The sequence below is a fragment of the Athene noctua genome, chromosome Z (genome assembly GCF_965140245.1).
Source record: "Athene noctua chromosome Z, bAthNoc1.hap1.1, whole genome shotgun sequence".
In the NCBI taxonomy this organism is placed as follows: Eukaryota; Metazoa; Chordata; class Aves; order Strigiformes; family Strigidae; genus Athene; species Athene noctua.
This window is the reverse complement of record NC_134077.1, coordinates 36,004,457-36,030,534: the sequence shown is the minus strand read 5'-3', so window position 1 is coordinate 36,030,534 and position 26,078 is coordinate 36,004,457. Positions and strand designations below refer to the sequence as shown.

The following is a 26,078-nucleotide window of genomic DNA, read 5'->3' as shown; positions in this document are numbered from 1 at the left end:
AGGACATGAGGAAGTCAGATAGAAAACCTACTTCAACTAGAGGCATGGGTATATGAGTTGCAAGAAAAACAATCACAAAAGGGGATTCTTCCTGGAAAAATGATGCTCCAGTTTCCAGTGGGCAGTTTCCCAGACAGAGCAGAAGGGCTGATCAAACTTCTAATCCTCTTGAAGGGATCCATGTTTACAAAAGGTGAATAATGAACACTGTGACCTGGATTAGAGAGGACCTGCCTCTAGCCAGGTGCAGGAAAGGAACAACTGGGTGTACTGAACTGTGCATTTGATGGCCTGTCATGCCAGACCCACAGGAGTATAATGCTCTAGTAGACACTGGTGCACAATGGACCCTGGTGCCATGTGCCATATAAAGGGACAGCCATGTGCTATATGAAGGGATAGAACCCATCTGTATTTCTGGACTGACAGGGGGATCCAAAAAGCTAACTCTTTTGGAAGCTGAATAAGACTAACTGGGAATGAGTGGCATAAACACCCCATTGTGACTGGCCCAGAGGTCCTGTGCATCCTTGGTATAGATTACCTCAGGAGAGGGTATTTCAAGGACCTATAAGGGTACTGGTGGGCCTTTGGTATGGCTGCCTTGGAGACAGAGGAAATTGAACAGCTGTCCACCTAGCCCAGTCTCTCGGAGGACCCTTTTGTGGGGTTGCTGAAGGTTGAAGGACACATGCCAGTTGCTACCACAGTGTTTCACTAATGGCAACATCGCACAAATCGAGATTCTCTGATTCCCATCCATAAGCTAATTCATTGACTGGAGAGCCAAGGGATGATCAGCAAAACTCACACACCCTTTTATAGCCTCACATGGCCAGTGTGAAAATCTGAGAGTGGAGACTAACAGTAGACTATTGTGGCCTGAATGAAGTCATGCCCCATGTGGGATATGCTAGAACTTCAGTATTAAATGGAGTCAAAGGCAGCCAAGTGGTATGCCACAACTGATACCACCAATGCATTTTTCTCAATCCCTTTGTCAGCAGAGTGCATGCCACAGTTTGGTTTCACTTGGAGGGGTATACACTACACGTGGAACTGACTGCCTCAGGGGTGGAAACAGCCCTGCTATGTTGGGTTTGTTTGTGTGGTGGAGTTTTTGGTAGTGGGGAAGTGGGCTACAGTGGTGGTCCTCTGTGAGAAACTTCTTGAAGCTTCCCCAGCTCCAAGTCAGACCCACCTCTGTGCCAAGGCCAAGCCAACTAGCAATGGTGGCCATGCCTCTGTGATAACATATTTGAGGAGGGGAATCTGGGAGGAGGAGTGGGAATTGTGAGGAGGAGTTGTGAGGGAGACACCTATGCAAACACTGAGGTCAGTGCAATAAGGGAGGAGAAAGGGAGATGCACTGGAGCAAAAACTCCCCTGCAGCCCATGGTGACATGGCAGGCTGTGCCCCTGAAGCCCATGAGGTCCGTGGTGGAGCAGATGCCCACCTGCAGCCCATGGTGAACACCTTGCCAGAGCAGGTGGCTACTCCCAAAGAAGGCTGGGACTCTGAGGGAAGCCCCTGCTGTTGTTAGTCGCTAGGAGGACTGTGTCATGCAGGAGGGACCCACGTTGGAGCAGTTCAGGAAGAGGTGCAGCCCATGGGAAAGACTCGTGTTGGAGAAAGTTCATGAAGAACTGTCTCCCATGAGAGGGACCCCATGCTGGAACAGGGGAGGAGTGCAAGGAGACTTCCCCCTGAGGAGGAAAGAGGGTAGAAACTATATGTGAGGGACTGACCACAACCCACATCCCCTGTCCCCCTGCATGGGTGGAGGTGGAGAAATCAGGAGCAAAGCTGGGCCCATGAAGGGAATGGTGGGAGGAAAGTGTTTTTAAGATATGGTTATACTTCTCACTGTCCTACTCTGATTGTTAAGTGGTGGTGGTGATGGTGGTTGAATTAAATTGATGTTATTTTTCTTTCCCTATCAGGTCTGTCTTTTGCTCATGACCATTATCCCTCCTTGTCCTTATGTCAATTCCTAAGCCTTTTGCTTTATTTTTCCTCCTTTGCATTCCCGAGGGGAGAAAGGGTGAGCAAGTGACTGCATGGTACTCAGTTGCCCTCTGGGCTTAAGCCATGACACCTGCCATTTGTCATAGACTGATCCAGATTGCACAGGAACAGGGTGAAGCCCCAGAATACCTTCAATACATTGATGACAACATCATACAGGGCAACACAGCAAAGAATTTTTTGAGATAGAGCAGAAAATAGTTCAGATCCTTCTGAAGGCCAGTTTTGCCATAAAAAAAAAAAGTCAGGTCAAGGGACCTGCACAGGAGATTCAGTTTTTAGAAATAAAATGGCCAGACTGGTGTTGTCAGATCACAGTGGATATTATAATCAAAATAACAGTTCTGTCTCCATCGACCAACAAAAATGAAGCACAAGCTTTTTTAGGCATTGTGGGTTTTTCAAGGACGCATATTCCAGATTACATTCTAATTGTAAACCCTCTCTATCAAATGATTCAGAACAAGAAGGATTTTAAATGGAGCCCTGAACACTGACAAGCCTTTGACCAAATTAAATGGGAGAGCTCATGTAGTAACCCTTGGACCAGTCTGGGCAGGACAAGGTGTTAAAAATGTGCTCTACACTGCAGCCAGGGAGAATGGCCCTATGTGAAGCCTCTGCCAGAAAGCACCAGGGGAGATCTGAGGCCAACCCCTAGGGTTTTGAAGTCAGAGATACAGAGGATCTGAGGTCCACTACACTCCAGCTGAAAAAGGGAGATTGGCAGCATATGAAGAGGTTCAAGCTGCCTCAGAAATGATTGGTACTGAAGCACAGCTCCTCTTGGCACCCTGATTGCCAGTGATGGGCTGGATGTGCAAAGGGAGTGTCGTCTCTACACACCGTGCAACCAATGCCACGTGGAGTAAAGTGGGTCGCACTGATCACACAACGGGCTCAGATTTGAAATCCCAGTTACTCAGGAATTCTGGAAGTTATCACAGAAGGCAAAGATTTCAGAATACCGCCAGAGGAGGAGGTGATGCATGCTGTACGGGCCCCACTGTATAATAAACTGCCAGAAAATGGGAAGCAATATGCCCTGTTCATTGATGGATCCTGTTGTGGATGGGATCTATCTCCAATGCTTTGTGGGAAAGCATTGGAGATAGAAGGGTGCTATATGGAGTCCTATACAACAGGTCACAGAAAACTTCTGAAGGAGAAGTTGAATTGAGCCAGTTTGCAGAAGTGAAAGCCGTCTGTCTAGCTTTAGACATTGCTGGTCAAGGAAATGGCCAGTGCTCTATCTCTATACTGACTCACGGATGGTGGGAAATGCCCTGTGGGGGTTGTTCCAGCAATGTAAGCAGAGTAACTGGCAGTGCAAAGGCAAACCCATCTGGGCTGCCCCATTGTGGCAAGATACTGCTACCCAGCTAGAGAAGCTGGTTGTGAAAATACCTCACATGGATGCCCACATATTAAGAGTAGGGCCACTGAGTAATATTTAAAAAAAAAAAAAAAACATGTGGATCAGGTTGCTAAGACTGATGTGGCACAGGTGGATCTGGACTGGCAACATAAGGGTGAATTATTTCTAGCTTGGAGGATCCATGACTCCTCAGGCCATCAAGGAAAAGATGCAACATATAGATGGGCTCTTGACCATGGAGTGGACTTGACCATGGACACTATTGCACAGGTTATCCATGAATATAAAATGTTCTGCTATGAAGCAAACCAGGCAGTTAAAGCCTCTGGTATGGAGGATGATGGCTGAAACATAAATATGGGGAGGCCTGGCTTATTGTTTATATCGCACTCCCACAAATATGCCAAGGCAAGTGCCGTGTGCTTACAATGGTGGAAGCAACCATTACACCATTCCAGTGGTGGATTGCTGGAAACATTTCATGCCCCATGCCACTGCTTAGAACAACCCTATTGTGGACCTTGAAAAGCAAGTGTTACATGGTATCTCAGAAAGAATTGAGTCAAACAGCGGGACTCATTTCTGAAACCACCTTATAGACATCTCTGCCAAAGGGGATGGTCTTGAGTGGCTATATCGCGTTCCCTATGCACTGGCCTCCAGAAAAACTGAATGATATGGTGGACTACTGAAACTACACTGAGAGCAACAGGGGTGAGACTTTCAGACATTGGGATACACATTTAGCAAAAGCCACCGCATTAGTTAACACTAGAGAATCTACCAATCGACCTGGCCCTGCTGGATCAAAACCTTCATCTACTGTAGAAAGAGATAAAGTCCCTGTAGTGAAGAATATGTTAGGAAAGAACATCTGGGTTAGTCCTGCCTCAGGCAAAGGAGAAACCATCTGTGGGATTGCTTTTGCTCAAGGACCTGAGTGCACTTGGTGGGTGATGTGGAAGGATGGGGGAGTTTGATCTGTACCTCAAGGGGATTTGATTTTGAGTGTGTCATGAATGGAAGTCTTAACACGGTAATGATTTATCAGCAAATCAAGACTTATTAATGACTAGCAACACTTAATCATTAACTAATTTAAAGATTTACAAAATAATTCAGTAAAATATAATTAAAACTTAACTACAGATTTGAAGATAACAAGATTCACACTAATGTGAATCACTCTCTGTGATACCCTAAATCAGTACATACATACATACATGTGCATTCACAAACACAAGATGTACAGACATATGAAAGTGTTTGGATCCAGTAAAATAAGTATCTACCCACACTTGTGAAAATAACTGTATATACCCAAACACAGTGGTAGGCAGAGACAGAGTGGGTGAAAGAGAAGATAGCTCAAAGTCAAAATGTCCCTATTCTTGAGTTTAGAGTGAATACAATGCATTGGCGAGGAGTTGATACCATTGATGAGTCCCAACTCAGATGAGATGCTTGTCACAGGCCTGCTGTGATCCAGAAGAGCTCAAAGGGTCTCCTTGGGGTTGCTATTTATAGGGCCCAAGATAATTGGCTTTTGTTAGATACTTTTCACTCTGGCCTAGCTTCAACAATGAGGTATTCTGGTATCTTCCACCAGTTGCACAAGAACTTGATGGATCTGCAATTCTGTTATTGTTCTCCCTTGACCACATCCCAGGTACAGGTGTACCAGGCTGTCAGGAGGTAATGGACTGTTATAACTGTTCCCATGTGATAGGGAGAGCATGAGCCAGGCTTATCAAACGGGTGCTTTAAACACTCTGTTTCACTGGCATTAGGAGCCCTTACCTCCCCAGATTGGTATGTAGTCCAGATGGGGTTGGAATTACACAAGGACCAAGCAACGTAACATGGAGACTCTGTGTGTGTGGGGAGGAATTGCATCACCACAGGGTGAGAATAGCCAGTGAATTAAATTGTGTGATGTTAATTGCTAAGTAACTCTGCCACTGTATGTCATCACTGCTACAGTTGCTATATGCCGTATCAATGGTATTATAGTAAGAATCACATAAATCAGTGAAGGATAGACTTTGATGATACCAAAGGAAATGCAGCAGTGATACAACTTGAACTGCCTTTAGCAACTGGCATCAAGCAACGTCCTCAAGATCAACATCTTCAACCTGCAGACTGTGAGTGTGGGACACACCAAATACACCAGCCATGAGCTCTGGATGCAGCAGGCAGCAATCCAACACCACACACCATCTCTTGTGCCCTGAAAGACTGTTACAAGAGATGGAGTCCCAAAGTCATGGTTTAAATGAATTCAACAGACACATTAGAGGCATGGCCTATAGGCTAAGGGAACGATAGCTGACCTGACCTGGCCAGAGGGATATTTGCTACCATGTGATGGTCATGCTGAGTATATAAACTGGGGGAGCTGACCAGGGGGAGGAGGGATTGTGACTCAGGAACAGGCTGAGCATCGGGTTCCAGGTGGTGAGTAATTGCATTGTGCATCACTCACTTTACATATTGTTATTAGCATTATTAGTAGTATTGGTATTATTTCTCTCTCCTTGTGCTGTCCTATTAAACTGTCCTTATTGCAACCCATTAGTTTTTACCTTTTTTCTTGCAATTCTCTTCCCCATCCCACTGCAAGCGAGGAGTGAGTGAACTGCCGTGTGGTGCTTAGTTGCTGGCTGGGCTTAATAAACCATATCAGTAGTGGTTTTAATATACAATAACCCATTCTCCATTTGGATTGAGGAGTATTGTCCAAGTTTTATCTTTCCTTTGAATTAACCATTACCACAGATTGTGTTGCTTTAGAAAAGTTATTTGTAGAGAAAAATATGCAGATCACTTATAACAGAAAGTATCAGTTTGTATTTTTGTTATTTCTAGAGATTAATACAGCCCAGTTACTGTTTCTGTGTATTTATTTAACATGTACTTCAGGAGTTGGAAGGCTTTTGTCTTTCATAAAGCATCTTCATAAAGCAATAAGGCATTAATTGACAGAACTCATCACACAATCTGGAAAAAGTTTTCCTGATAGGACAGTCTGCAGGCAGAGCAGATCTGTAACTTGTATGTATACAGAGGCTAGTGTGGGATCTTTAATAATATGGGTTAATAATATAAAGGCATATCCACAAAAAACCATCACCAAGCACTGAGTAAGGTAGTTTAAAGAATAATGCTCCATTTCATCTTCAGAAAAAAATAATACAGTGTTCCCAAATGTTTACAGTTTGTGTATTCACAGTGTGGATTTCTGAAATCTATGTCTTACAGGTTAAAAACAGTAATAGAAGAACTGATTCAGACACAGCAAACCCTTTTGAGCAAAGAGGAACTTGTGTTGGAACTGGAGAAAAAGATAGAAGAGTCTTCCAAGACTTGTGAAAAGAAGTCTGAGTAAGTCAAAATGAAATTTTTTTGAAATATTTGAAATAAATTGAGGGAAAAGCATCTATAATGCAATTCCTAAGACTTAAATAAGAAATAACCTCCACTAATCTTGTTCTGCTTTTGTGAGAAGTAATTAATGTGAAAAACAACAATAAGTTTCCCATCTCAAAAATAACCCTTACCCACTGCAGGTCCTAATTAATTTGAGAACTGAGCAGCTCCATTAGCTTAATATAATTGCCATAGTGTTGGGACCACTCAAAAAATGGACCTTTGGTTAGTATTATAACTTTAGATTGATGGAAGGAGTCAGTTCAGATTGCCTCTCTGACAGAGTTCACTGTGTACGTACAATTTTTGTGAAAGACTTTTTGGAACTCATCAGATTAAGTTCATTCTTTGTTACATTTTTTTAATGAAACAATATAAAGCTGATACCCTGTAGTACTGCATAGTAAATAATGAAGGCAAGAGATTAGTTAGTGGTTTATAGTGCCATAAATAAAACATTGTTATAACAAATTATACTTGGGCAAGATCTTTAGGGTTTTTTTCTACCCCTGGTTAGAAAATATATTCCCATTCCAGTCTAAACTGAAGTTAATTCAACACATAAATAAATATTCTGTCTGTAGTGATATTTTTTGTGATTCTTGTTGCAGTCATAACCTTACTAACTTGGTTATAAATATTAGTTTACAGTACCAGCAAATTGGAATGCAAGTCCTCAAGTAATCTTGTCTTCATTCCCTGAAGAAGTCTTGAAGCTCTTTGTTGAAGGCATCTTATCACTTTATACATTGGATAGTATTTCATTCATATAAAAAACTTTGTGTATGTATATGATATCAATGTTTTGATTAGGTACTTTCATGTTCTTTCTCTGGTGAGAAGAATGTACTCAGAAGATTGTATTCAGTTTATTTTCCAGTTTTTTGGTTCTTGACCTACCTTCCTTGTTGCATGTTACTTAAAAGGATGAACTGTATTTGAACTATATGAGTTTGATGGTGTTTCTGTCTCTGAGAATAGTTCAGACCATCCCTGTGTTTCTTGCTGTGGGTAGGCTTTTGTGACTGATTCTGTAGCAGATGTTTGTGGTATTGAAGAGATGATTTCAGTTCAGACTGTACCAGTACCTGTAGGTCTTATTAAAAGGCGTGAAATCTGGTGTAGTTTTCTGGTTGTAAGATAAATGTTTCCCTGAAATCACCCCAGTTCTTTTTTGTGATTGGTCCTGCCTTCCTCCAACAGACCCCGTTTTCACCTTTTAACAGCAGTGCAGAGGGATCGGTATACTTTTGCTCATACTCGCGGTCCCTAGAAGACCTTGTCTGTGTTCTTGACTGCTGTCATAGCATATGACACTGGTCTCAGTGCTGCAAGGCAAGGAGAAGTGTAAAGGTAGTTGAGCAATAAATGAAAGCTTGCTTTTTGAGCCAGATGTCATTCATTTGGTGCAATGCAAGTCTTTTCCAGAAAATAAAGTGAGGAACTATACTCCAAATGCAAAGTGCTGAGCTTCACCCTTCAGTGCTGAGGAAATCTCGTCTGTTTTATCTGGACAAAATGATGGTAAAAAGCTGCAAAATCATGTTTTCTATATCCTCACTTGAACCAGTTTGGACTTCAGCTCTCTCCCCACTTATTCCTGACACAGCTTCAGTACCATGGGTTCTGAGTTGTTCACTGACTTTGCAGTGGCAATCTGAGCTGAGGCTTCAAAGCATTTATTGGTATCTAATTCTGGCAACACTACAGATTGATCTTTGTGTATACACTTTTCATTAGGCTGTGTGCAGAAGTGTATCTCCAGGTCTCTGATTTTGTCTTCCTCCTCAATATGTAGCTGTATTGGTACTAATACCCTGGCACCAATATCCCTTTCTGCCTTCAAATGATGATACCACCTGCAACACATAGAGTGTTTTAATTATATTTCATTTATATATGTTTACTGTCAAGCATACCATAAGCCCTTGTGACATGATAGCATATTGAATATTTGGGTTTTGATTTGATTCACCTTTTTACCACTTACTAACCTGTTGCCCTGTTCTGGTCTTGAAAGGATTCTTCACACAAGATCTGACTCTGTGAGGTTGCTGGTAACTCTTGCTAGCCACAAGGACTATAAAGGCTGCACTTATGCAAGACACAGGCAAATAATTTTATAGGTTTTAGTTACTCTTGCATAGGTGGAATGGGGATCATTTGATGTCAGTTGTGTGTAAACCAATTAGGCGATAATCCGTCTTGCCACAGTTCAGGAACTTGTGACTTTTAACTTGCAGGGTATGTTTTCTTATCTCCAGATCACGATGAGTTGAAACCATTCAGTGTTTGGGATGTTCTCGTTCTAGTCAGTGTATATTCACCAAAGCCTTGCTAATGGTGGAAGGCTATAATTTTCATAGGTTGAACTCTTTTTTTTTCTCCTAATGAGGACCAGATGAACAATTATCCTGACATTATCCTCAAGATAATGTTCTTCCATTTCTTCATGTGATGCTTTTAAATGTGTGCAGTCTTGTGTCAGACCTCAGTTTCAGGTCCTCTAGTTGTGTCTTCATATATCGTAGCTTTCTTTCTTGTCATCTCGAGAAATTGAAACTCAGATTTGCTGATTCCTAGGTCAGGATTAAGGTGAAACCACACCAAGGATCCTTCAATTCACAAAACTGTATTTTTATTGGCTCACAACAGATAATTGGCATGAAAACTAAGAAACCTCTGCAACAGGCATTAAACTGCCGACTAGTGGCAGATTTTATTACATACCCCGATAAGCCTTAAACATGCCCCGACAAGCCTTGCCTTATATGCAGGCATACAGAATAAGAATGGGAGACAAAAGGGGAGAGAGAGCGACTAAAAGGAAGATTTCATCAGTCCTGCTTCCATCGTCGGTCCAGCCAGCCTAGCAATCTCGTTCTGGAGGGGTGCAGCTACCCACGTTGACTTCTGTGCTTTTGTAATTCCTTGCCCCTCCTCCGGGTTGAGCACTTGAACTCGTTAGGCTAATTAGGCATCATACGCAGTTTATGTTTCTAGAATGCTTCTTGCTTTCGGTACATGCGCGGCTTCTGTCTTCAGATTCTTCTGGAAGTGAGTCGGCGTGCTTGGGGGTCGCTGGGGAGTTACTCCCCCCTCCCTGCAGGTGTGACCGTAGTTTGACCTTTCCTTTTAGCACACAGGTCATGAAAACGGCTTCTCTATTGGCTCTTCACAGAGTCACTTGAGATAGGGAAGTTCAACCTCCGAAAAGTGTGGTACCACCTCCACAGGACCCCTCCTCTTGCCGCGCCTCCCTGCCGTTGCCTGTAGAGCTCCGGCGTTTCCATAGAATCCATTTCCTTTGCTGAAGTTCTTTACCGCATGGCTGAAGTACTAACTATGGTTTCATCGGACCGTCACGCTTCTTACATGAATGATCATTCTGCTTGTTGCACGGAGTTCTGTTCTTTGGTGATTTAGTGCAATGCTCATCTATAGGGATATGATTTTTATCTTTTCCTGCCAATAAGGGTTTTATTACAGATGGTTCCTTATCACTTTGGAACCTCTTGGAATAGTCATGTGGCTCAGCATCTGTAAAGGACCAGTCTCAATATGAAAGATTTTCAAATTTCTTTTTTTCTCCAAGGGTAGGGCTTGCAGGGAGGGTCTGTCTCATCGGGGTTATTCTGAAGCTACAGAGTGACAGAATACTGTCATTCTTCATGGTTCGGCTCCCTCTACCTCGTTCATCTGTTCTCACAGACTGAGAACTCTATAAACCATGTGTCACTAGGTTCCGGCTGAGTGCTTTTGAGGGTGTCTGTGTTGTACTGTGGATGGTTCTGTCTTTTAGGTAGCTTTTGTCCACCTTTTGTTTTGGCAGTTCTTGAGCATAATAGTCATCTAGGTACCTGCAGATGTTCTAAGAGGTATGCTTGTCCTTCAGTAATGGTTGAATTATGTTTGTCTGTCTAGGAGTATTTAGGGGTATGAGGGGTATTCAGAGAAGAGCTGTAAAAACATGCAGAAGACAAGAAAAAATAGCTTTTAATTACCGAGTTCAATTTATTTAGCACTATAAGAAGGTTAGACTACATTCCAGAAATACTTTGGCAATAGAGGACATTTCAGTCCAGAAGAGACAATAGATATCTTTGACTTGATACCAGGTGAATTTCTACTGAATGTAAGGTGGGTTTAATAGTGCAAATTATTATTACAACACCTGTATGGATTGCAGTAGATTTCTCATCACTGGAAATAATAATCTAAAAATGTATTTATTCTCTAAAAGTTGAGCAACTCCAGTGTTTTTAAATCTAATTAAAAGTGGATGAAAATATTAGTTTCATTTTTATTTTTTACAACATGATTTTTGTGATAGCTTGAGAAGAGAGAATAGCAAAGCAGGTGTTTGCTTGCACTGTCTTGTAGCTTTGCAGATTTTCTAGAATTGCTTCATGTGTTTATGCCTTTGAACAAATAATTCTCGAGGAATTTTCATGCTTTTTTTTTTTTAGCTTTTAGGAAACAAAGTATGTGTTTTAAATTAGGTATATTTTTAAATTGTTTGGGGTTTTTTCTCTGCAGTATTGTACTCTTGCTGAGCCAAAAACAAGCCCTGGAAGAACTTAAGCAAACAGTTCAGCAATTAAGATGCTCTGAGGCAAAATTTGCTGCCCAGAAAGAACTACTGGAACAAAAGGTTCAAGAGAATGACGGGAAGGAGCCACCACCTGTAGTGAATTATGAAGAAGATGCTCGATCAGTGACTTCTATGGTAAGTTTTAAATTGTTTTACTGAATTGGGCAGCCTTGCTATTGTTTTTCAGTCCTCAGATCAGAGTCTCAGGATATTCACAAGGATTGCAGAAGTGAATAAACTTCACTTTACATTAGCAGAGACCTGTTTAGAAAAACAGTTCAGTTGTGTGATTTATTTTTTTAAATTGCAGTAACATTTAACACAGTCTGTATGTCTGTGGGTTTGGTTTGGTCGTCTATTATACACTTAATGCTTATGTTCTTGTTAGACTTGTATAATCAAAAGTGTAAGTTAATACACAGATTTAGTAAACATGACTGATTGGCTATTGGTAATTTCATCGGCTGTGTTAAAATACATACACAGTTGCAGATAGAAAACTAACAGTAAAAGCTGTTGGACTCACTTCACATATTGTATAATTGAAAAATGAATTTTACATACTGAATTGCTCTTCTTTTTAAACAGAAACAAACACTAGCTTCTTCACAACTTATTTTTAAATGTTTACATGCTCTTAATAATCAAAAGGAACTTTTTGTTCCATGGTGAAACCCCATGTAACTTAAATAAGTACTTTGCTAATATTTTGTGTGACTTCCTTTTCTCAATTGTATGTAGCTATGTGTAGAGATAATAGGGTGTTTTAAAAAGCAGAGTACCTGTTTACTGAAGGGTCAAGCAGTAGTGTTTGTGTTTATGAATTAGGTTTGACACATATGAGATGCTTGTGACTTACTTCCTTTAGAGGTTTAGCCTGCCATTTCTTTTGGCCCACAGAGCAGCAGCTCAGTAAAATGATATTGAAATGGTTGTTTCTAGAGGAATGCATTTGTTTTCTCAATTTGCAGAACCACGTTTGTTTTTTCTTCCATTCCCATTCTACGGTTATACTTAATTGTCAGTGTTCTCTTTCTTCCACTACTACTGTTTAATATTTACAAGGCACTAGCAGGTGGTTGCTATTTTCCCTGGTACAAAACTTTATTTTACAAAGCTGGTATGCTTGTCATGATATAGGAGGAGTTGATAAAGCACAAAAACATGGAGAAGGAGAAATTAAGGATCCAGGATAACAATTGTGAAAGATTAGGGGGCTTGCAATCATTTTGGATTGGCTATCTTGTTAGTTATTTCATGTAATATCCTCTAGTAGTGCTAGTGAATATTGTCTGTAAGGGTTAGTTGAGATCATGAGTCTGAAAGACTGAAACACCAAGAAAATGGTATTCTTCTACCTCAGTTCAAGTTTACTAAAGGTGCTCTTCTGGTGTCCCAAGTCTCTCTTTCAATGGGTGGGAGAAAATAATCCTTACATATGTGTACAATACACAGTGAAGAATTATTACCTGATAATTTTTTTGAAATAAATTGTAATGTATCATATTTTTTTTCTGGAGGAGGTACATACTGAGATTTCTCAAATGATGCTAGAAATACATTTTTGCATGGATTAAATGTGCTGAGAGTAAGAAAAATGCCACTGTTTTGGCTTTGGAAGATTTAGTCTCATAATTTGTACACATCATGAAAAATAATGGACTATGACTTAAGTGGTTGGTGATTTCTCTTGAGTAAATTATATAAGACAGACAAATACCCCTTTTGTTTAGCTATTTACTATCCTGTGCTAGTAAAATTGACTAAAAAGTGATAGATACAACTGAAGACTAAGGTTTTTTCAAATTGCTTTACCTTGAGATACAGTCTTGACTGTATCTCAACATGAAAAAATAATACATTGATGTGCTGTTTGTATAAATAAGCAACCTGGTGATTTTTGTAAGGGTTTTTTTAAAGTAAAACTTCTTAAAATTATACAGCTGCTGAACAATCAGAAATTAAATGTTCTTGCTGTTGATTGCTCATCCTGGTATCATACAAGAGGATCATTGTTTCTTCAGCTATAAATCCATTTAGGTTTCTCCTCTTTATCTAAAAGCAGTTCATCTAAATGTTGTCTGATACTACATTTGAGAGGGGTTATTTATTTCTCCTCAGAAATTCATCATAAACACTTGTTTTGCAAACTCTTTTTCTAAGAATGACAAAATCTTAACTGACTTTTGTTGTGAGTATGCATATGAGGTACATTTTCATGTATTCAGTCACAAGTGGATTTCTTTTTTTTGTAATTTACAATTATAAGTATGATATAAAAACCAACTTTGTGAAGTTTCATGTCTCTATTTATATGGTATCATATAAATACAGCCAATTTAGTAGTGGAATAATTTGCAAATTCTCTTTTGCATCTCTTACATTAGGTAACGGTGCAATAGAATACTAACAAGGAATGAAATTCTAAAATGCTGTTTGATGTGTTTTTATAGACAGTGTTGTTACGTGAGTTATAACTTCATTTCCTTGTTCTTTTTTTGCCTCTGTTAACTGTATTAACTTTCATATTTTGTTAGTCTCTTTCATATGGTTTGGTTTGATCAATATATTGTTTGTAGAATGTTAGATGTGTATTGGTGGTCATGTACACATTTTAAGAAAAAAGGTAATTACTGGATGATTATGTTTTCCTTAATTGTGATAGCATAACAAGGAGCTAAAAAAATTCTGGTTTTGGCCATTCCTGAACATTGCATTTACAATTTTGGCATCATATGTGGAAAAATAAAATATGTTTTCTTGTTTCTAGGATTTATACATTTCTACTGAGGTAACTGGGCAAGACAGAGGTAATTTTAATGCTGAAGGTGCTGCAAGTTTAAAATAATGTCTTGAGCCCCTTAGAGTTATGCAGTTATGATACTATGCGCTATATAATTGGGAGACTCATAGTTAACTTTTTCTTCTGTACTTATAGTATGGAGATAGATACTAGGAAAAAGCTTGTTATTCCTTGTAAACAACTGTTCCTTTACCACAGTGCTGTAGTATCCAAGTTGTTATGTCACTTTACAAAAATTAACCAGCAACTGGAATCTTGAACTTCTAAGCATTTAGATGTTCAGTCAGTTATGGCCTGTTATCTGTCCTAAGATACATATACTGTTCTTGCTATTAATATGATCAACAGAGCATGGCAGTAATCCACCCTAATTAAAACAAAAAAACCAGCAACAACAAAACTTTTATATATCTAATGATCTGAATGTTTAGGAAAAAAAATCAGGTATATTTGGAATATTTCAGTGCCAGTTAAATATTTACTCAGGTAATTAAACAATGATGGTGGTTTGCATTTCATAGTAAGACTTTAAAATTACAGCATCAGTATTGACTTGGAAATTGTTACAGAATAGGAGATCTTCAGGGAGTGCTTAAGCCTGACAATAGATTTAGGTAATATAAATTAGTAACTCATTTTGTTTAGCAATAATACAATGAAATCTTCATGCCACTTTAATATGTCATCCCCTTCTTCTTTACATGATAAAAACAGAGCCCATAAAGGTACAAGTCCATTATTTTTAAGAATATGTATTTAAAACTATATGGTTTTCTCAAAATATGTTTCATATAGATTTATTTTGCATACTGTAGCATTATACTGGAACCATTAATAAAACTGAGACTTGATATGCAGGCTGTGCAATACTTGAAAGACTTATCAGCAGGTGGAGCTCAGTGACAGAAGACTAGTTATGACTGAATAATCAATATTTTTCATCATTACATATGTTTAAAAAATGCGTATGAGACAGAAATATGGAAGAAAAAATGTTCATTCTTATCTATCTAACATCTAAGTAATCTGAAATAGTGGTGTGGTTTGGTTTTGTTCTGATTTTCTTGATTATTTTTTTTTTTTCACAAATAATAAAATACGACTGTAACATAGACTGTAATGCACGGTCTTCAACTGCACACAAGACAGCTAAAAGATCTGTGCAGCAGTACTGCCCATGGAGCAACAGTATAATGTCACTGTTTCTTTAAGATAAACCAGCCTTTGGTGAATATTGTGGTATATTTTTAAAAAGTTCTCAGTGGTTATGGAGGAAAAAATATTAAAGGCATAAAATGGTGCTAAAGTTCTAACATTTGTAAATTATTCTAAAAGTACCTTTCTATATTCCTAATGTGAATGCTTTATATTTCCATCCCTGCTTTCTGGAAGCCATGACCCACTGCTCCTAATAGTGTGATCAACAAACCAATAGTTTTCAGGTTTGGGTTTCAGGATTCTCACTAAAATAACAATTGACAAATTTAATCAGTTTATAAGTTTTGAATTTTTAAAGTCAATTACATAGATATGAAAGGATTTACAGGATTTGGTTATGTGATTAAAGATGCTTCATTAAATGCATTTGAGATAACGTATCATAAGGCCCTGAAACATCATCTGCTGAGAGATGTACCCACACTCTAGGGGGTCTCCTTCTCCCATACTGTTACAGGCTATATAGTATCTTTATTTTTGAACAGATGCAGGGAAGACGGTTAACTTCTGTGACAGCCCATTGCAGCAGCAGCAGAAAGCTTGATGGTAGAAATAAAAATATTACTTTTTTTTCTCACTGACTCAGAAGAATTGAGTCATTCCTATGCTTTGTAATGCACTGCCAAACAAACTCCCTTGTTTATCTGTCCAAGTGAGCAATCCTCTACTAATTTGTGGCTCATGACATTTATATAAAACTAATATGTGAGGGCATGTGTTAGGTTACTTGATTTATGTATTTACAAACCTTGTAGGTTTCCACTGTGCTATCCCAGGATCTTGTTTCTTGTCAATAGAAACGGCCAAAGTAAGTCTGTGCAGCATTGTTTATACTTTCTCTTATTTTCATCTCAGTAGAGGAAACGCTTCCAGTGCGGTCATGTAGAAATTGCAGCTATTAATTTGTAAAAGACTTGGAAATAAACAGTTGTATTTGTTGTGATACCTGGACAGCTGAAGTTCAGCTAAGTGATCTTTGCTTTGGGCTGCTTACCTAGATTGCTGGCTGCTTGCTTGCTGACTTACAGCCAGAACTTATGGAGCACTTATGGAGAACTTATGTTAGACTCCTGTTGATCTCTGAGCATAACAACTCAAAAGTCTTTTGTAATTCTGCAAGAGAAATGCTACCTAATTTATTCTGGCTCATTGTGCTAGATACAATTTATGAACCCAGGATAGGATTGAAATCTGTTAGTCTGTGGAACCATTACGGAGACTTACACACTGAATCTTTCCTCCCTGAGGTCTGTATTTTCAGAACAGTCTTGTTAGTGTTTATGATTTATACAGCTGTGATCTGAGGTATGACATGAGTTCAGTGGACCATAGGCTTTACTTAGAGTAGAGTTTGAACACTGCCTATTTATTGGGTTTGCATTTTTGTTTTTCTGTTGTCTAAATTGGCAGATATTTGTGGTGGTGTTTCCCTTATTTGAGAAGGTAGTGGGTATTTGCATATTAGGCATGTCCGTTCTGAACAAGATGACTAGTATATTTGCAGTACTTATGTCAGTATATATTATTTATAGGAATAAAAGCTTGATTTTTAAATTGGCACCCTACAAAGATTATTCATAAAGCCTACATCAGATATGTTCCTAAAGTTGTGTGTTGCAGCTGTCACAAAGTTTAGTCTTAAATGCCTAAAATCTGGACTTCACCACTGCATTTGTCAGACACATTTCTTTAGCAGGCATTACTATGGATACCTGTGACTAAAAAGCAACCAAATCCAAATGACAGCTTTTTGAATATATATTTAATGAGATCTGGAAAGACTATGGCATTCCTTCTGTTACCGAGCAATTGTGTTGGTTTAGGCCCTGCCGGGACCGAAGACCATGTTGCTGTTGCCCGTCCCCCACCCCCAGCCAGTCAGGCTGGAAGTGAGGCACAAACCCCGGGTTAAAATAAGAAGAAATTTAATACAACGGTGTGATAAACAATCGGAACAACAACAGTAGCAATGATAACAACAATAAACAGTAATAACAGTAAACAAGACAAAAGATATACAGAGAAATACCGCAATGGTTACAGACAGCCCCGTGCTTCCTGTGACCAAAGCCACAAAGGAAAAAGTTCCCACACTGCCATGCCGGACCTGACATCAGCATGGTATGAAAAATCCGGCTGCAGATCCCTTCCCCCTGCTTAGGAGAAACTAAACCCTGTCCTAGCTGAACCAGGATAGCAATGCATTCTAGTTAAAGTTATTGACCTGTATACAGCATGCTGTATCGAGTTCATGCTATGTTTATAAATGTCTGTATTTGGATATCTTTGGGGGTGCGTATCCCCCAGTTGGTGCAGTGCTCTGCCTTTTTGATTGGTGCCTACTTGCTCCCATAGCTTCAGTTTTCAATTTATGCAGCCAGTACAGTGTCCAGTTAGTTGTTTCAGTTGCCTATCCATATCTTCTCCTTTGGATATAAAATGCTGAACTACAAAGAGATGCAGTCACAGAATCATTCATGTTGGAAAAGACCCTTGGGATCATCAAGTCCAACCATCAGCCCTACTCTACAAAGTTCTCCCCTACACCATATCCCCCAACATCTCATCTAAACAACCCTTAAACACATCCAGGGATGGTGACTCCACCCCCTCCCTGGGCAGCTTATTCCACTGTCTGACCACTCTTGCTGTGAAACATTTTTTCCTAATGTCCAGTCTGAACCTCCCCTGTTGCAGTTTAAAGCCATTCCCCCTTGTTCTGTCACTAATTACCTGTGAGAAGAGACCAGCACCAACCTCTCTACAATGTCCTTTCAGGGAGTTGTAGAGAGTGATGAGGTCTCCCCTCAGCCTTCTCCTCCTCAAACTGAACAGTCCCAGCTCCTTCAATCGCTCCTCACAGGATTTATTCTCCAGGCCCTTCACCAGCTCCATTGCCCTCCTCTGCACTCGCTCCAGCACCTCGATATCTCTCTCGTATTGAGGTGCCCAAAACTGGACACAATACTCCAGGTGTGGCCTCACCAGTGCAGAGTACAGGGGCACTATCACCTCCCTACTTCTGCTGGTCACACTATTTCTGATACAAGCCAGGAATGGAAACATTTTTTATTATCTTTAACAGCTGCAGCCAAGTTGAGCTCTAGCTGTGCTTTGGCTCTCCTGATGTTCTCCCTGCATAACTTCACTACATCTTTGCAGTCTCCATGAGAGACCTGCCCCCTCTTCCAAAGGTCACAGATTCTCCTTTTGTCCTTGAGATCCAGCCAAAGGTCCCTGTTTAGCCAGACCACTCTCCTTCCCTGCCTGCTTGTTTTCTGGCACCCGGGAACAGCCTGCTCCTGTGCCTTTAAGACTTCTCTCTTGAAGTATGTCCAGCCTTCCTGGACTCCCATTTCCTTCAGGGCAGCCTCCCAAGGGATTCTGCCAATCAGTCTTTTGAACAGGTCAAAGTTAGCCCCCTGGAAGTCCAAGGTGGCAGTTTTACTAACCCCTCTCTTTGTTTCTCCAAGGATTGCAAACTCAGTCACCTCATGATCACTGCACCCTAGACAGCCTCCAACCTTTACCTTCCCCCCAAGCTCTTCCCTGTTCACCAGAAGCAGCTCCAGGAGGTCTCCTTCCCTGGTCCGCTCGCTCACCAGCTGTGTGAGGCAGTTATCCTCCACACACTCCAGAAACCTCCTGGAATGTTCCCTCTCTGCTGTGTTGTGTTCCCAGCAGATACCCAGGAGGTTAAAGTCCCCCACAAGAACAACGGCAAGTGACCGTGGGATTTCTCCCAACTGTTTATAGAGAGCTTCCTTCACCTCACCGCTTTGGTTGGGGGGTCTATAGCAAACTCCCACAGCAAGATCTGCCTTACTGGCCCTTAACCTAACCCAAACACTCTCAACCCCGTCATCACTGTACTTGATTTCTGAGCTGTTGTAGCATTCTCTAACATACGGGGCCACTCCATTGCCTCTCCTTCCCTGCCTCTCCCTCCTGAAGAGCTTGTAGCCATCGACTGCAGCACTCCAGTTGTGTGAGGCATCCCACTGTGTCGTCCTTAGAAAATCTCCTTTGGGAGGGAACTTTTGAGTTGAAGTCAGGTGAAACTTTGTTTTCAGTATCTCTAGGAAGAAATCCCCAAATTGGCCTTCTCATTGACCTCTTACCTTTGCTCTCTATTCCCTATATTTTTCTGAAACGTCTTTTGACTAGCCTCCATGGCAGCAGTAATTCACCTACTTGTAGCTCATACCTGTGATTTTTCTTTCTGCTGTGTTCTCATCCCATTCCTACAAACTGCCAGCCAGATTAGCTGTATGAGATCATGTTTCATCAGGATACTGATGCCGTTATAGTCAGTGGAACCAGAAGAGCTTTGCCTGTGCAGATCAGGAATAAAGGATTGAAAACGGTTAATGCTTTGTGCCTTGCTGAAATGTGGCTTTGCCTTCCTATGTGGAATTCTGAAGGTTTAAAATGACCAGCACAATGCTTTTGCCTGTAATGAGAAAAGGAAAACAATTTGTGTTTCTCAGTCTGCAGGGTATGTAAGTATACATAGATTTCTGGCAAGCTTAATACTGTTATTTTAAGTTTGAGGTTAGTAAAGATAATTTTTAGTTTGAGGTGACATTTTTTGGCATGTACACTGCTCTGCAGGGATTCACCAACACACTAGTGATAGCTGCGAGTGATCTTTATTGTTTCCTTACTTCAGCTACTGACTGTTGCAGAGATCATTAGGAATTGACGTTTTTTGGCCATTTTGTGCCACACTTTTTGTATTCCACAGTCCAGATCCTCACATAAAAATGTCTGGAAGCTGTACTTATATCTGCTTATTTTGCCGAATTTATTGTGTGATGCACTGTCTGCATAGTTTGGTACCTTAGCTGCCTGCACTGTAAAAATGTTCATGCCTCACACAAAGTGTAGCTTAGAAGTTCTTCACCTGTGGCTTTGTATTATTAGCCCATATCACTGTCTTTCACCAAATTTTTGCACTGTTAAAATTTCTGTATTTTAATGGCTCTCTTGAACGTGGATCAGCAGGGATTACTCTACCTCTTTTTGTTAGGTCAGTGGTTGCAATGAAGTTCTGTTAGTCCTAAAGTAACATTTACAAGTTTGAAGAGTTAGATGTTAACCTTTTTAAAAGTTAGGCTATCTACTGGCCACCTAAAGCTTTACCATTCAATCAAGGAAGTGCTATTATGGAACATTGTCATTTGCTAATAAGTGCCAAAACCACTGTCTGACTTTATACTTTCTGTGGAAAAATTAGTGTATGAAGACTTCAAGATACAGAATCTGTTTTCTACACTAATGTCCATCTTTAGTGAAGGAAAACTGTTCAATTGATATTTTATCACAATCAAATAGAAATGAAGTTTTCCAGATACTAGTAATGCAGCATAGCACATGCGTGTATTTAGAAGAAATCCATTTCTTCCATTACCTTATGAAGAATTTTCTTTCATCAGGTTTGTTTTGGTTTGGTTTTTTTTTTAACTTGAGAGGAGGATGGCAAAGTCAATCTCTGTTTGTGTACATGCATGGTTATTATGAGTTTTAAAACATATTTCACCTTGAAGACTTCATCACTTCAAATGACAGCTATAGTGTTGATCTCGATTGCAACTCTGGCGCAGCAGTTATAGCGTTACTGTATTTCTCTCTTCTGTACAATTTGGGTCATACACACCTGAAACTATTTCAGCTGGATGTATACAGTAATAAAGTACAGAATAAAACTAGCCTTTTTTCATCAAAAATGCTCCTAAGCATTGTTAACTTTAAATTATTTCTGGATGCACATGTATTTCTAGCTAAAAAAGCATGTTCTTTTCATAGCTGTCTGACAAACTGTAATGTTTCAATGATGGAAATACAAAATTTCCTCACAGTCAGTTTCTTGGCATGTTTTGGATGTTACATTTTGAGCAATATGTTGTTTGTAAATTTATGGTTATATTCTTGAAATTTCAAGTCACATTCATGAAATCTCATTCACTGATTGCTTAATCTGATGCTGTTAGTACATGTAACTGTCAAATCATAAATGCTGGTTTCTGAGCTAAAATTATACCTGGCTTAGGAAGATGAAAATGTCTGGAAACAGGGAGAGCATTTGAAGAAATGTAATAAATTCATATTCAGTTTGTATTGAACTTACCTTGCACCCATTCTTGACTGTGGTTAAGGTTGTTTTGGTCACTTCTTGCCTGGAACACTGGTTCATTCACAGCTCTTTGGCTTGTTGTGATTCTTGGTTTTCTTGAGCATCAGCACAGCTGAATGCTGAGCAAGATGTTGACCTGGCAGATGTTGACTCTGACTAACAGCTTGGTTTTTTGGATGGTGAGCTGCCAGAATATGTGAGAAGATGTATTTTTTCTTGCTTTTGTGTACTGAAGTACAACTAGGAACACTCAGTGTAGTCTGTTTTATGTTCTCCCATTGCAACTTCATGAGCTTACACAGAACTATAGAGAGGCTTTGTGTGTGTATTAGGGGTTCTCTTACTGTTATGTGACAATGACAACCAAGGAGGAGAAGGATCATGTTATGACCAGGTACTTTCAACTATAGCAAGCACTGAAATTTGACGGAAATTTGATCTTTTTTTATTACTTGGAATTAGTGAAGTGACAGTGTAAGAATTATTAAAATATCGGTGCATTCAAATACTAATAGCATTATTGATTAATAACAGTGCTCTTGAAATCAGTGAAACAATTAATATCTGAATGCTTCACTGGGTAAAAAACTGTCTGGATGGCCGGGCCCAGAGAGTTGTGGTGAACGGAGTTAAATCCAGTTGGCGGCCGGTCACGAGTGGTGTCCCCCAGGGCTCGGTTTTGGGGCCACTCCTGTTTAACATCTTTATTGATGATCTAGACGAGGGGATCGAGTGCACCCTCAGTCAGTTTGCAGATGACCCCAAGTTGGGTGGGAGTGTTGATCTGCTCGAGGGTAGGGGGGCTCTACAGAGAGACCTGGACAGGCTGGAGCCATGGGCTGAGGCCAACTGGAGGAGTTTCCATAAGGCCAAATGCCGGGGGCTGCCCTTGGGCCACAACAACCCCCAGCAGCGCTACAGGCTTGGGGAGGAGTGGCTGGAGAGCTGCCAGTCAGAGAGGGACCTGGGGGTGTTGATTGACAGCCGGCTGAACAGGAGCCAGCAGTGTGCCCAGGTGGCCAAGAAGGCCAATGGCATCCTGGCTTGTGTCAGCACTAGCGTGGCCAGCAGGGACAGGGAAGGGATCTGACCCCTGTACTCGGCACTGCTGAGGCCGCCCCTCGATTCCTGTGTTCAGTTTTGGGCCCCTCCCTACAAAAAGGACATGGAATGACTCAAGCGTGTCCAGAGAAGGGCAACGAAGCTGGTGCAGGGTCTGGAGCACAGGTCGTAGTAGGAGCGGCTGAGGGAACTGGGGGTGTTTAGTCTGGAGAAGAGGAGGCTGAGGGGAGACCTCATCGCCCTCTACAGCTCCCTGAAAGGAGGTTGCAGAGAGCTGGGGATGAGTCTCTTTAACCAAGCAACAAGCGATAGGCCAAGAGATAATGGCCTCAAGTTGTGCCAGGGAAGATTTACACTAGATATTAGGAAGTATTTCTTTGCAGAAGGGGTTGTTGGGCATTGGAATGGGCTGCCCAGGGAGGTGGTGGAGTCCCCATCCCTGGAGATGTTTAAGAGTCGGGTTGACATAGCACTGAGGGATATGGTGTGGTTGGGAACTGTCAGTGTTAGGTTAATGGTTGGACTGGATGATATTCAACGTCTTTTCCAACCTAGACGATTCTGTGAACATTTATACACTAGCCTGAGGTTTTTGTAGGACAGAAGTCTTCATTTTCCCTGTTCTGTATTGTAAGGTAATGGCATTTAAATGTGATTTTTCAAAAATATGTTTTCATTCTGTATTTGGCTATAGGGTTTCAGAAGCCTGAACTGGTATGTTAAATTGTCTTTATTTGCTATCTTTATGTGGTCAGTGGAGTGACGTGTGTAAGGGTTTAGTGGTGTACAGATATATTCATTAAACAAAGCAGGAATTCATTACTGAATTTCAGGGACCTCTTTATCTGCCTTGCAAAAACCTTTGTGTGGCTATTTTTTTCTTTCACGAAAGTAGCTACTGGAGAGGATCTCAGTGCCTCAGCTTAGCTGCAGTACATTTAATCATCTTCTTCTCTAGAGCACAGTTGATATTCTTGATTATAATTAGGTGAAATCAAAATCCTTTTTTTTTTTTTTTTTTTTAAATAAAAAGGCTGTTTAGTATATAATAAGTTAAGTTCACCATGTCTCTTGAAATCTTGTTTCCAGCCCCCGCTAAGAGGTACTCTGCTTCCTCGAAGACCTCTAATACGTATTTGTGTGTTTGGAAGATGTCACCTTCATCATTAAAATTATTAGTACGTTTTCCTGACATTACATACATAGCTTGAAAAATTGGTCTTCTGAAACTCTTACTAAAACAGAAAACATAGTGCTGACAACCTAACTGTACATTCTGTTCTGATAGTTGTTCAAAAAGAAAGCAAAGGGTTAATCATAGTTTTCATGCTCCTTTTGGAAAAAATAATTTATTTATACGGAGTGTTTGCTGACTTCTGAGGCTTTCTTAAGTAGAATCTGCCAAAAGCTTTCAGGTTTTTGTCTCCAAATAGTTCACCAATCTCTTGTTTAATGCTCTTCCTTGTCGCTGTTTCCCTGAACAAAAGAAAATCACTTTCTAACCTGTGTGGCACCTTCAAGATTCTGGTGTAAAAGTAATATTCATATGAGCAATCACAAGAGCAGAAAACTTTATTTGGAAATAAAGCAAATATTTTTTGATAGTAAGTTGAGTGAATTCCTTGACTTGTTATATGTTATACATATTATTTTTAGTAGTCTTTTTCTTTTTTAATATTAGCATCATTCTGTGTAATTACATTCTTGCAGACCAGATTGTAGTAACAGTGCTTAATTTCACATATACCAGTAATGAACTTTGAGTTACTGCTCAAAATAAGGTCTAAATGTTAGTGAAGATAGCAGTTCACTATTATTTAGTGATCAAACCCAAAAAACATGCTGGAAATTTTCAGGAAAGGAACAGAGAATAGAGAAGAAAAGATGACATCACTGTATAAGCTGATTTGCACCTGCTTCTTAAATGCCATAAAACTGCAGAATAATTCAAACTGGAAGAGGTCTTAGGAAGGCCATCTCGTCCCACTTCTTGCTTAGAGACAGGGTCATCTCTGATGTTGTGTCAGGCTGCACATTGCCTTGTTGCAGTTAAGGTTCTAGCAGCTCCAGTGACAGACATCTCTCAGGGAAACGTGTTTCAGTATTTGGTCACCGTCCTCATGGTGAATTTTTTTATGAGTATCTAACTGAAATTTGCTCAGTGCAGATTTTCTGTTGCTGCTTGTCCTTTTGCTGTGTATCACCTAGAAGAGTCTGGCTCCATATAACGACTTTTACTTTCAGCTCCCTAAATTACAAAGATGATGTAGGAGAATTCAGAAAGGCAAAGTAATGCTCAGATATGTGGAGGAGCTTCTGTCAAATTAGTAAATAAGTAGATTGGGCTTTTCAGTCTTGAAAAAGCAGACCGAAGGGGAATGTGATAAAGATGTGTACATACAGTGTGTTGGGCATTGTGGTGTGGAGAAGGTGAATAGGGAATAATGGTTGTTCACTCTCCTTTCATCAGCAAGAAGCAGGGGCCATGACATAACCACAGTAGGCAGATGATTCAAAGCAAGAAGACGAACATTTTTTTCAAAAACACAAGTTGTGCAACGGGATTCTACAGCAGTGGGTTGTAATAATTTATATAGATTCAGAGAGAAGACGAAAAAAATTATTGGAGAAGAATCCTTCCATGACTGTTACATGTGGAAACATCACATCTTATACTACTGAGACAGATCTTCTACGACAGATCTTCAGAAGACAAAGATATGCTATGAAAAATTAGAATTCTTTTCTTACAGGCCATTTGGCCACTGGCATGGCCTGGGATGCATCTTTGGTCTGAGAAAATACAGCTGTTCTTAAATTTCACACCAGTAAGTCTTGTTTTTCAGGCTACTCCCTGCAATTCAGAAGGTAGAACATTAACTTACATCTAGTGCAGTGTTTTACAGTATGTGAATGTCAATTATTCATCATTCCTGCTGCTTTGGAAGGTGTTACATGTGTTTAAAACAGAAAATGTTAGCTTATCAGAAAATGGTTTTTGAATAGCTTTGTTGTTTAATTGGATTTACTGGGTACTTGATATATTTTTAATTAGCTTTGAATGTTTTAGTTTATTAACTGTGTTACATCATCATGTCTTTGCACACTGCTGCGCCCAATTCTAGATATCTACTGTCCTGGTTCAGCTAGGATAGGGTTAAGTTTCCCCAGCAGAGAGGGTGAAGGGATCTCCAGCTGGGTTATTCATACCATGCTGATGTCAGCTCCGGGTGCCAGGAGCGAGGGAACTTTTTCCTTTGTGGCTTTGGTGGTGGGGAGCATCGTCAGCAAGCTGTCTGTAACCATTGCAGTATTTCTCTGTATATCTTTTGTCTTGTTCACTGTTATTGCTGTTTATTGTTGTTATCATTGCTACTGTTGTTGTTCAGATTGCTTATTACACTGTTGCATTAAATTTTCTTCTTA

The 26,078-nt window shown here is 40.2% G+C and overlaps 1 protein-coding gene across 5 annotated transcripts in view; it reads left to right on the top strand.

Annotated features, from left to right (window-relative positions):
• The window catches only part of FER (FER tyrosine kinase), a 203,155-nt gene that overhangs the window by 60,002 nt on the left and 117,075 nt on the right, over window positions 1-26,078 (top strand). For all 5 annotated transcript variants that reach the window (XR_012635484.1, XR_012635485.1, XM_074931319.1 and 2 more), the window contains exons 9-10: window positions 6,672-6,794; window positions 11,379-11,568. Coding sequence is in view for 3 of the 5 variants with exons in the window: in XM_074931319.1 (XP_074787420.1) it covers window positions 6,672-6,794; window positions 11,379-11,568 (313 nt within the window). In the remaining 2 variants the exon portion in view is untranslated. The remainder of the gene's footprint in view (window positions 1-6,671; window positions 6,795-11,378; window positions 11,569-26,078) is intronic.